A 13,018-nucleotide genomic window follows, 5' to 3' on the forward strand; every position below is an offset into this window, starting at 1 on the left:
ATTCTCTCAGCTGGAGGCTCCTGAGGAGGAGGAAACCCTATCCCTGGGGCCTGCCTAAGCTGATGTGGCCCATCTCCAGAGACTGTTCCTGGCTGTTCAAACTTTCCTATCTCCACTGTTCTCTGAACATACGAGATTTCTGTGGCCCAGCCACAGCTCCCACCGACTCCCTACGACTGTCTGGTTTACCAGTAGCCAGTTCCCACCACCACTGATGGAATTACCAGGATCCAGTCCCAACTTGAGCAGAGACCCAAGTCTACTGAACTTCTCTCCTAATCACACACTGGGACACCCTTGAAGGCCCACCAGACTGTTGCTGCTGTCCCTCAACCCCTCACCACGATCTGGGCTTCTTCTTCCTCCCTCACAACCCCAGGAGCAATTCCACATAACTCAAGGTTTGGTCAATTTGACCTGGATCTGCATTTCAGACCAGCCCCACTCTTTGCAGTGTAAATGAGCCATTGAGCCTCACAGGGCATCAGATTCACTACTTGTGAAGTAGGGAAAATCGGGGCGGATTTCTAAGCAGCCCACCTGTGGTACATGGAGCACCAATCTCTAGAAGAAAGTTAAGAAGTGGTAGCCTTCTCTTCGACTTTGCTCCTTCTCCTCCCAACAGCTATTGGAGCTGAACTTCAATTTAGCCTTGATTGCCAGAATGAGGAGAAGGAGCTGGCAGTGGCTGGAGGCTTAGTGAGCAGCATCCTTTCATCTGGTCTCAGCAGCAGCACTCCCATGGCCCCGCTGGGCTAAGATGAGGATTACTCAATTGCTTAGAAGTTCAAGGTGTTTAAGATGTTTACAAACACATTTTACCTCTTGCTTGCTTTCTGCTTCACAGCTGCCAGGCTGTTGAAGGTCATAAAGCTAACTGTCAATCATTTCACTCTCTGTGTGAGAAAAGCACGGGCTAGAAGGTGAGGTGACAGAATCTTGAGTTCCATAGTTGGTGACTGAGGGCCCCGGCTGGCTGAGCCTTGAAATTTGGCCCCCAATCCCAGAGCACCTTCCTCTATTCCACTGCTTGGGTGCAGAGCCTCCTTAAGGGACAGCCTTGAGGCAGGAGAGCCCAGCAAGGTGGGTAGACATCACAGTCCACAGAGCCTGGGTGACTGTGACAATCTGGAATAAGACAGGAGGGCTGTGGACAGGTCTGGCATGCAACAGCACCTCGGGGTCCCTGGCCAGTGGTGCCATCTGGGCACGACTTCACTGTGTGCCTATGGCTCAGCAGTCACAGACTTCACAGTACTGTTGCCAGCGGAGCCCCTACCCAAGATAAACTTGAACTGGGAAAAGATGGTGGGGTCGGGCCATTGCGGGCTGCTCTCAGCGTTAGCTCAGCCACATGTGAGCTGGCTGAGTCTACACAGCACCCTGACCTCTCTGATCTCCCATTCCCCATCCATAGACCCACCAAAACAGAGCAGATGAAACAAGAGAGTATGTGAGGATGCCTGGAACATTGGAGGACCCCAAAGGACATCCTTCACTGCCTTAGGCAATGGCTACGCTTTCCTAGTCCTGAGACCCCAGTAGTTAAACTGCTCTGGCTCTGGTGTTTTCCTTGGGACAACACCAGAACTTCCCCTAGCTCACTGGGCAGCATATACCTTCAGAGGCACCGCATGGATGTCTCCAACAAGGTCTTCAGGGATTCTTGCTGCAACATCAGTATTCTAATGAGTTCTTTGTTGGGGACATCAGGCAGGGTGAGAAGAATGGGTGGGACCTTTCTTAGTGGTGTTTCTGTAACCCCAGAGTCTGAGAGATTTTCTAGGGCTTGATGAATCCTCTCTCTAGTATGTGTGAATTCAAAATAGAGCAGTCATTCTGTGTGTATTGAAGGTAATCATAGACACATGGTGTCTGGTCACTAGGATCCTTTCCACAGCGTTCTCCCTCCATGCCTTTTCCCTAGCACTTGTAACATTGCCTCAGTGGGGGCCATCAGCCTGCACTTTGACTCAATTAGATGACTTGGCCAAGGTCATCCAGCTAGTAGTGGGAGACTCATGATTCAAGTTCAGACATGAAACTTGCAGAAACTGTCTTGCCCACACATAACCAAGAGGCTGTTGTTAGCAGAAAGGAGACAGAGAAACAGAGAAGACACTGGGCTATGTATGGGTGGAGTCTGATAAACCACACTGCCCTAAGAAGGATTCATGCCATAAATAGAGATGAGGCAAACAAAGCAAAGTGGGTCTGAGTGGTGAGGGCCTGGGTGGGAACCTAAACTGGTGTGTGTGTGTGTGTGTGTGTGTGTGTGTGTGTGTGTGTGTGTGTGTGTTGTACATGGGTACACTGTTGTGTGATTGCATGTGGAAGTTAGAGTTATTGTTCAGGCACCTTCCATCATATTTGAAACAGGGTCTCTCTTTGGCCTGGAGCTTCACCAAGTCAACTAGACTAGCTGGCTTGCAAGCTTCCAGGAGCCCTCCCATCTCAGCCTCAGAATCTTGCCGTCCCTGGGATTATAAGGATGTGCCACTGTGCCTGACTTTTTATGTGGATTTGCAGGATCTGAACTCAGGTGATAATACTTATAAGGTAAGTGCTATCTGACTGGGCCATCTCCTCAGCTCTAAACTTGGAGTTTTTGATACTTAATTTACTGCAGCCTTTTTGTTGATGGGAACAACCTGAAATTCCCCAAGTGTGCATCCATCATACAGTGGAAGACATACTGAATAGCTGGTCATCTTACAAGGATGATCACCCTGTGCTTCTGTGGAACAATCTCTAAGGCTCTGTGCTGGGTGTTCTCCAGTTTTCCAGAGACCATTCCCCTTCCTGCTCTATTCGGCTTCTTGGACGACATCAACCAGGCACCTTGGTTTCCCGCAGCAGATTGGAGGGTGGGAGAATAGAGGCATAGGGCATTTCTTCCCTGCTCCCCTCACTTGGGTTCTACACAGCCCAGGCACTCCACAGTTTCAGCCTCGTTTGTCACTGTATCACCCAATCTTCCTGGACACTGACACTTTCTGTCTTCCCTCTGCCCTTTAGGCAGTAAAGCCTCTACAGTTAAACTGTGTGGAACCCTGTTGCCTGCCGGGGCACTGACAATGATGCAGACACCTTATAATTGTTATAGACGGGACCCCCCAAACAGAAACAATGCCCGTACTGACCTCCCAAGAAACTTTCCGATGATCTTCACCATCAGCGTCCCCACCAGGCCACCAATTGCGAATATGGACACAGTCACAGACCAGAGCAGGGTCAAGGTATCCGGGTCTATGGGATGTCCATGTCTTCTGTACCAGGTTTCATTGTAAAAGGCCTTGATATACTGGAAATAAACAAGAGGAATTATTTCCTTCTGCTCTGCCTCCACTGGAAGCAAACAAAAGAGGGTCATTACAGGGTACTTTCATCATGCTTGACACCTTGCGGAACTCCACACTTGAGCTTGCCGGGTTCTTCTAACAAATATGAGGAATGGTCCTTACTTTTATCTCCCTTTGCAGGAAGGGAAACTGAGGCTCAGAGAGACAGCATGACTTGTTTGGTGAGTGTGAAGCCCAGGAGTCAAACAGATCTGGACAGAAGCTCTGGCTTTACTACATGGTGGCATCAACTTTGAAGTGTGCTAAACGTGCACACTTCTAACAGAAGCACCACCTTTCGATAGTGCAGCTACATTTCAGAAAAGACAGCAAGCATGAAAGAAAAATGTTCACTTGAATTGAATCAAAAGTCAAGTCTCTTGTTCTTCAAAAGACACCATGAGAAAATGAAGAAAAGGGCCCAGTAGGGTGACTTAGTGGATAAAGGTGCTTGCCACCAAGTCTGATGACTTGAGTTTGGTCCCTGAGATCTACACAGTAAAAAGGGAGAACTGGGTCCCTCGAATTGTCCCTGACCTCCACACATGTACCATAGTATATACCCACATACAAATAAATAAATAATGCAATTAAAACTATTTTTAAATGAAGACACGCCATAGACTGAGTGAACATATTTGTAATGCATACGGCTACAAAGGAAAAGTACCCACAATACATAAAGAACTCTAAAATGTCCTTTAGAAGACAAGAGAGATGGCTCAGCAGCTAAGAACACTTGTTACTCTTCCAGTGGACCCAAGTTCAATACCCAGCATCCACATGGCAGCTCACAACCATCTCTAACTCCAATTCCAAGGAATCTGACGCCTTCTTCTGGCCTCAGCAGGTACTGCATGCTGTGGCTCACAGATATATATGTAGACAAAACACCCATACACATAAACATATTTAAAAAAATTTTTAAAAAGTGTAAGAGCCATCCTTGCCCACCACCAGCTGCAACACTCAGGAGAGCAGGCCCTGCAGCCCGCCAGGGCAGCACAACAGATCCAACCCTGTCAGTGAAGGTATGGGTGAGTTGTGCCCCATAATTGTGAGCATGGGACAGCTTGTCCCCATTACCCATCTGGCAGACCAACCCTACAGCTGCCCAGGCCCAGACCCAGGGTTATGATTTGGCCTGCCCCAACATCCACCCCACTTATGATCTGCTGGGCACATGAAGGGACCTGACTCACAGACCCAAAGCTGCAGGATCTCTATAACACAGGGTGCCAGTAGGATATCCAGCAAGCGTTCTAGTGGGGGCCCAGCATCGAACATGTAGTGGAGACCAGGGACCTTGCACCAGACCAATGACTCTTTGCAATGAACACTTGCAAGAGGTATATGACATGACTTGTTGGGTGGCAGTGCAGCTTCCATGATGAGATTTTTAATTCCTTCCCTTTAAAAAATTTTTCTCATTTTATTTTCTTCCTTTATTTCTCTTTAATTTTGCTTTATTGGGGGGGTTCAGGGGCAGAGGGAGGGTGTGAAGGGATGGGGAATGAGTGGAATCAAGATACATGATGTGAAAAACACATACAATAAATTTTTAAGAACCAAAAAAGAAGACAAATATAATTAAAAATGATCAAGAGACCTGAACAGACACTAAATGATATGCACATGTCCAATTAGACAGCCACAGACTCAATATCATTAGTCAAAGAGACATGCAAATAAACCCACAATGAGATCTATCTAGACACCCACTCCATCATCATCATCACTGCTGCTGCATTTGGGACACAGACTGGGTGGGTCTAATGTGCAACAGACTGGGGTCATGGCGCTCTGCTATCCAAGGAAGTTCATCTCCCCAGCACATTCATAGTCATACATTGCAGCTAATATGGACCCACAAAACCTCAGCATGGCTAACGTATGTCATTACAGGAAAAGCTAGGGTTTGACTCCCACAGACTGAGCACCATGCTTGTGATTTAAGCAGCTTATTTACCTGCAGGATGGAAAGAATGACATTGACCTCCAGGGGCTGATGTGAGGGACAAATAAGAACACAAAGCCATGTCCAGTACTGGAATGGAGCTCATGCAATCCCCACTTAGATAAAGATGCTTTAAAGACCAGCTCAGCAGATCTACTTCTAGAAAATTCCATTGCACAACTTTCCCACCGGCCCTAGGATACATGTACTCAAATGTCCATGGTGACATTGTTCGTAATAGCCCCAAACAAGAAACAACCCAGATGCACACGGCAGAACAGATAAACAAATTACAGAACAATCATAACAGGAAACACTACAGCTACAAACTCGAATGAACTATAGCTCCTTGCAGAGAGGGACTCTGACACCATAACATCCATCCAAGGAAGTGACGGAAATCACGCAATGACTCTGTGTCCAACAGTCAGAGAAGCATAACTGAGTGTCTGCTGGTGGAATTCCACACAGGCGACAAACTCTGAAGAAGAGCTTTCAATGCCAGGCCAAGTGGCTGTCACAGGAGATGCTGTGAGAAATGACTGCTCCATCAGGACCTTTGATTCATCACCATGCAGTTGGTGGCAACATATATTCTAGACTTACAAGCAACCTTTATCCTGTGGGTGAACACATGCATGAGAAACATACTTGTGTTTTATATATTCTTTTGTGAGTATATATATATGTAGTCCTTTTAAAACTTAAAAAAGAAAATGGAGAAATGTTCCAGGAGGGGGGTATAGACTGAGGGGCTGGAGTAAGGTACTTGACACACAGCATGCAGACCTGCGTCCTGTCCCCGAAATCCATATTTAAGAAAGAAATCTAGCACAGTGGCACATGTTTGTGATACCAGCACTGGGGGACAAAGACAAGTGGATCTAGCCTAACCAGCCAATCTACTGAGTTGGCATGCCCTAAGCCAAAGAGAGACCTTGTCTCAAAACAAACAAGACCAAATGGATAGCTCCTGAGAAACACCTGACAAAACTGTTGACCTCTGTCTTCGACACCCATCTATACGCACGTTTGTGCATGCTCACATAGATGTGCACCCATGCATACATGCATGTGCACACACACATATCCACCCACGAAATCGAGACTGCAAGGTGGGAAAAGGCTTGGGTGTTCAAAGAAGGAGAGAATCAGTGGTGGCGGGATGAGACAAGAGACAGGCAGGCGGAGGTGGAAGGGTCCTGATCATGAGTGTGGCTTCCTTGCAGTTTACTCTGGGCAGAATGGATTTCGGAGCAAGGGGTAGGCATGGTGTGTTTGCATTTTTGCAGGATCTCTCGGGCTACAAGGTGGAAATGGGGTAGAAGGGAGGTAGAAAGGAAACTGGGAGCCTCGTTGAGAGAGGTACTGGGACCTGGGCAGCCTTCCAAACACCATGGAGGCCTGGGCAGACGTGGGTGAATTTGAGGCAGACCGGGGAGTAGAGTGGACAGGACTTGCTGGCTGACAGCCTGTAGGTTTGGAGAGGGAGGATATTGAAGAATGTGAAAGAGAAACAGAAGACCCCCAGGTTTCATGTATAAAGGTTCTGAAGGCTAGGGAAGAAGCATGGAGGGGAGGCATCCTTTCTGTGGGAGGTATTAATCTTCTTTTCATTCCCTCTGTTTCCCAGATTTACAATCTCTTTGCTCATGTCATGGAGCGAGGCTAGAACACATTGTCATCAAGCAGAGCAAGTCCTATTGATGATGAAGTTTCCACACCTTTATACACAGGACATCGATTTGCCATTACCCATTGATTCATCCGGGTGCTAAAGCATGTGCTGAACATCGGGCCCTGGGCTGGACATGGAGATCAACCAAATCTAATCCCAAATCTCAAAGAAATAGCAGCCCAACAAAGCTGACAACACACTGCATCACTTAAGGATGCTCTTGGCTGTAAGTAACAGGAAACCTCAGCTCAAAGTGGCTAAACCACAAGGCTATTTAACTAAATGGTAACTCACAGCAGTGGTGAGCCTGGAAAATGGGTGATCTAGTGGCTCCGGAAATCAGTCAGAATGAAGGAGCTTCCTGATGCTTCACTCTGCCTTCCATAGTTTGTCCTCATCCCAAGGCTGCATCCTCTCACAACCATAGGATGCTACTCACGGCAATTCTGTCCATGTGCTTTGTCATTTGGGTATAGCCATAGAAAGCAATTCTGGGCACTGGTTGATGACTCTCTACTGGAAAGAACAGACTAGACCCTTCCTTCCCATCCTTCAATAGGAGCCAACCCTGCCAACGCACTTAGAGTTTTGGACTACAGAGCTGTGAGTTCATGCAGCTCTGTTGTTCAAGTCCATGGTACTTGTAATAGTCTTAGCAAAACCACACTGTCTCCAAGGATTCACCACTCCCTTCTTTCAACCAGTCTAAACCACCACCTGCTCACCAGGGCTGCCACAGTGCTAAACCTTGGTCCCTTACCAAATGGCCTTCTCTGAAGGAATACATCTTTATCAGTGGCTATGTGTCAAACATTAACTGCTGAGTCCTATGAAGTCTCTGCACACACTAATCTCCTTCCTATTTGGGAACAGGACTCAGCTTTCTCACAAGGCCGCTTACCACTTTGGAGGCTGAGAATGTCACACACCCTTTTCCAGTATCCCCCGTAGCTAGGGAGTGAACATGTGGATAAGACTCAGCCAATCTGATGACTAGACTTCAAATGCCATACAGATGGAATGTGGCAGCTTCCCAAAGCAGCTGTTGGGTGGTGACCTGTGCTGGGGAAGGCTGAGGAAGACGCCTGAGGAGCAGCTCTGAGTGTGGATTTGGGGCATGATCCTGGGTGTAGAACTCTGAGCCTGGCTCAACTCGTTATTCCTTAATCATGCGAAATTATTTGTGTAGTGCTGTGGGATGTTCTGTATGTCAAATGTGTTGCTGATATGTCAATGAATAAATCACTGATTGGTCAGTGGCCAGGCAGGAAGTATAGGCAGGACTAACAGAGAGGAGAATTGAGAGAACAGGAAGCTGGGTGGGGGAGACACTGCCAGCCGCCATCAGGACAAGGAAGATGTAAAGTACCGGTAAGCCACAAGCAACGTGGCAAGGTATAGATTAATGGAAATGGATTAATTTAAGCTGTAAGAACAGTTAGCAAGAAGCCTGCCACGGCCATACAGTTTGTAACCAATATAAGTCTCTGTGTTTACTTGGTCGGGTCTGAATGGCTGTGGGACTGGCGGGTGTCAGAGATTTGTCCTGACTGTGGGCCAGGCAGGAAAACTCTAGCTACAGTGTAGCTTAAACTATGGAAACCACCAAATGATACCTTGTCTCATTTTTTACCTCAGACAAATCTGGTGATAGATTCCTTCAAGTAAAAATGAGACTTGGACCGACGGGCTTCAAGTAAAAATGAGACTTGGACCGACGGGCGGTGGTGGCGCACGCCTTTAATCCCAGCACTCAGGAGGCAGAGGCAGGTGGATCTCTGTGAGTTCGAGGCCAGCCTGATCTACAGAGTGAGATCCAGGAAAGGCACCAAAACTACAGAGAAACCCTGTCTCGGAAAACCAAAAAAACAAACAAACAAAAAAACCAAACAAACAAAAAACAACAAAACAAACCAACCAAACAAAATGAGACTTTAAGTGGTAGAGGCTGTGGAAGGGTGTCAGGCTCTCGTGGCCTAGGGGACATTTGTGCTGTAACTGCTGCCTTTAGGGCTCAAATGAGTTACTCCTGTACACACACTGTTGAACATGTGTGTTGAACAAACCATGGGGGGGGGGGCAAAAGAGAGACAGCTAAGTCCACTAGCACAATTGTGGATTTAAAAAGAAATGCCAGGGGCTGGAGAGATGCCTCAGTGGATGAGAGCTCTTGCTGCTCTTCCAGAAAATCAGAGTTCAGTCCCAAGCCACCTGTAACTCTAGCTCTGGATAAACCAATACCTTCCTACTGACCCCAACACACATGAGCATACACTCGTGCACACGTACACATAAATAAAAATGATTTTTTTAAATGACTAAATAAAAACTTGAAATCAACATCAGTCAAGCCTTCGTATAGGCTAAACTCTGTCGGGTCCTCCGAGTACAATGTAAACAAGGAGCATTGTGTACAGGAGCCCGGGTGAGAGCAGCTGAGTCACAGGGAAGGAAGGGCTCCAGAAAGTGAGGGTTACCGGACATGCCAGGACCACAGCGATTATAAACAGGGGCCGGGCCTCTCCCTGTGGAGAAGCTTGCCAAAGTAATGAATGTGCAGAAGTTCTCAGGCACTGTTCCTGCCCCAAATAGGCAGGACTTTAACACATGGAAGAGGCTGTTCTTGCTTCCGACATTGGCCCCTATTACAGGCCTGCACTGATTCAAGTGGTTAAACTTACTCACAAGGAGGGTAGCCAGCGCCTACGCTGGAGAGCCTGCCTCTTAGCACCTCCCTGGCAGCATACTCAGCGTCTGGGAATTCCTGGGAGAGGACTAATAGGCGTGGACTTGGAGGAAACAGTCCCTTACCCACTGAGTGCCACTACACCTGGAAGCCTGATGGGAGACGGGAGGGCAAGTGACCACTAACTCCCATGTGCCTCTTTGGAAGCCTGCAGAGATTTCTTGCTTTCGTTTTGGAAAAATCACAGAGCAGGAGCCTCTATAGAAAGTTCTAGAAACTAGAAGACCTGTTAGGGACAGTCTGTGTTCCCTACAACACACAGCTCACAGGGTCCCCGATAGCCCTCCAAAGTGCTGCCTGTGGTGACTAGTTTGTCCCCCTGCTGGCAAGCCAGCGATGGCCCAGAAGACAGCCTGTGATCGCTAGAACCAGGTGATGAAACTGTGTCTAACTTATCACACAAACATTCATTGAATTTGGGATCCCTGGGCTGCTATCTGTCAGCGTAACCCTGCAGTGCGTGACAGACAGGCAGCTGTGTTTTAAATTGGGCTTTTGCTTTGTGTCAGATAGCCATGAGGAACTGTAATAATAAACAATCATGAAACAGGTGCCCCTTCATGGGACCATGGACTCTTCTGAGATCTGGATGCCTACCCTCATCACCTCCGCCCACAGCCCTATGGAGGGATGGCATTTTGGTTCTCTTTCAGAGCAGGTGAGGAATTGGGTTCAGAACAGTAAAACCCTCACCCAAGCTCATAGCACAGGCGTGTGCTGTCATCAGGAATGAAGCCTGGGTAGTGGCCTCAGACACAAATCTTAATCACTACTTCATTCCATTTTTCTTTTTAAAAAAAAATTTTTTTTATTCATTTTTGAAAATTTGATTTATTTATACAATGTGTTTTGCTCATATTCATCCACCTCTACCTCCCTCCTAACACCTCTGGGGCCCCCCACCCCATTACCCTCCCAGTCTCATGCCTTTCTTTTTGAAAATTTAGTTCTAAAGATTTTGTTTTAAATGTGTCTGAATGGTTTTGCCTGCACATATGTCTGTGTACCATGAGTGTGCTGTGCCCCCAGAGGAAGAAAACATTGGAGTGTCTGGAACTGGAGTGACAGATGGTTGGGAGCTATCATGCGGGAGCTGAGAACCTAAGGCGCTCTCTGTGAGGGTAACAAGCGCTCTTAACTGGTGAGCCATCTCTCCAGCCCCTCACGTAGGCTGTCCAGTCAGTGAGCACTAAGGATGCTCTTGTATCCTCCTCCCCAGCCCCGGGATGACAAGCAGGAAGGATGGTACAGGAATTTCATATAGGTGCCAGGTACAGAACTCAGGCCCTCATACTGTGGCAAGCACTTTACCCACTGAGTCATCTACGGAGGCCTGATTTCAACTCTTTTCTTTAATTTTCTTATTTTTATTTTTATGCACATTGGTGTTTTGCCTAGATGTATGTCTATGTGAGGATGTTGGATCCCCTGAAAATGTAATTACAGACAGTTGTGAGCCACCATGTGGGTGCTGGGAATTGAACCCGGGTCCTCTGGAAGAGCAGTCGGTGCTGTTAACCACTGGGCCATCTCTCCTGCCCCCTGATTTCAACTGTTTATGTGGAAAACAGAGAAACGATTCTACCAGCACCTCTGCTGCATGCTGCCTAGCTTTATGCTGAGAAGATACACAGAATGCATGCTGACTGGCCGCTGAGCAGGAGTCATTTATGTCCACATTAGCTATTCCAGAAAATTCATTTCAACATGAGCAAGACAGAATTTGGAAGAACCACAGAGCCTATTAGACCTTGCCAGGTTGGCATTTCTTATCTTCTGCTGCCTCTCAAAGTCATGTGACTCTAGTCCTTGCACCTGGATGAGGCTGTAGGAGCACTTCCTCCCTAAGGAGTGTGAGCAGAAGTGGCTTTGTGAACATCTGCATTCACACAGGCCACTGCGCTCACTGCCTTTCCCTGTCCGCTGGCCACCCCCCAGGAAAGCATCAGGGGGCTCAAAGGCCACTGAGAACGGTGGGGTCACAGGCTTTATGGAGCAGAACCCCATGATCACCTGCCTTTGATAGTGACATGAGTTTTGAAAAGAGCTTATTGTGACAGCAGCTGAGTTTCCAAAGCACAATCCACCTGATTCCAAAGCCCAAGATGTGACCACTCACAGTGACGTGAGGCTTCAAGGGAGCAAGATTTAGGTCATAGCATGAGGGCTAACAGGAGTGGAGATATGGACCTTTACCTAACACTTCTTTCTAACACTTTGGGGGAAACTGTCTGCTCCCATTTGAAGAAAACATTCTTCAACTCAAGATAGTCTTCAGGTCACTGTGGTAGTGAGACTGTAGGCCGACTCTGCAGCATCCTCATCTCGTATCCCATGCTTTCTTTTTCATTGACCCTACATCCAAGAAGCCTACTCTTACATCTTTTTCCTTACCTTGGGAACCAGATCTGCACCTGTCTCTAAGGATAAGCTCCTGTCCTTCTATCTCCAGATATCTCAAGAGCCAGTGAAGACAAGTCTACCAGGACAACATGAGCACAAAATGCTGTGATTATAGAATCCAGTCACATGACCTAGATCAGGGAAGTCAAAAATACAGGCAGGCAGGGTCCAAGCTGGACAACTATGGACAGAGGGAACAAAATACCCAAGGAGCAAAAGCCGGACATAACATGGACATAGAGGAGCTGCACATGGCCTGATGGGGCTGAAGCGTGGCCCAGCTCAGGAGAAAGGCTGTAGGGCAAGGCAGGGGCTGGCTATGACTAGCTTTCCCCACGTGCTGTCAGTGTGCACTTGGTCCTACAGCTCCCAGAGGGTCTGTGTGTGGGTCAGCAGCTGTGGCTTGTTACCTGGGTGTTCGCTGTAGGTGCAGCTTGAAGGTTCTTCCAAGGTTTAGAGCGGATGAAGTCAGGGTGGTGAGGAAGCTTCTGCATTTGGTACTAGATAGTGAGCTGATAGAACTTAAGAAGGAACCCCATAGTGAGTGCTAACTAGGGTTTAAACTACAAAGAAATGCCTAAGAGGCAGCATGGGTAAAGGGAAAGAGACTGAATGCAGAGCAGTCAATGACCACCTTGACTCCAAGACTTGCTTGCACCTTTGAGTCCTTTTGAGACTTTTAAGGCAGCCTGACAAAGCTCAAGTTCTGCATCTCTGGGCAGTGTTCTTGGGGCCAGGGACCTTGGTATCTGTTTTGTTCCTTTGGCATCTTTGCCACTTACCTGCTGGGTGACTGAACTGAACGAGTTACTTAACCTCTCTGAACCTCAGGTCCCGCAACTAATGTCATTGTCCCTTCCAGGATTTACTCTGAGGTCTTATAGGAAGAGAAT

General features: G+C 47.6%; 1 protein-coding gene across 2 annotated transcripts in view; it reads right to left on the reverse strand.

Annotated features, from left to right (window-relative positions):
• Positions 1-13,018, reverse strand: part of Slc2a9 (solute carrier family 2 member 9) — a 143,752-nt gene that overhangs the window by 110,616 nt on the left and 20,118 nt on the right. For both annotated transcript variants that reach the window (XM_052734817.1, XM_052734816.1), the window contains one exon: positions 3,144-3,304. In XM_052734817.1, the coding sequence (XP_052590777.1) occupies positions 3,144-3,304 (161 nt within the window). The remainder of the gene's footprint in view (positions 1-3,143; positions 3,305-13,018) is intronic.

Source organism: Peromyscus californicus, unplaced genomic scaffold (genome assembly GCF_007827085.1).
Source record: "Peromyscus californicus insignis strain IS unplaced genomic scaffold, ASM782708v3 Scaffold_13__1_contigs__length_99412109, whole genome shotgun sequence".
NCBI lineage: Eukaryota > Metazoa > Chordata > Mammalia > Rodentia > Cricetidae > Peromyscus > Peromyscus californicus.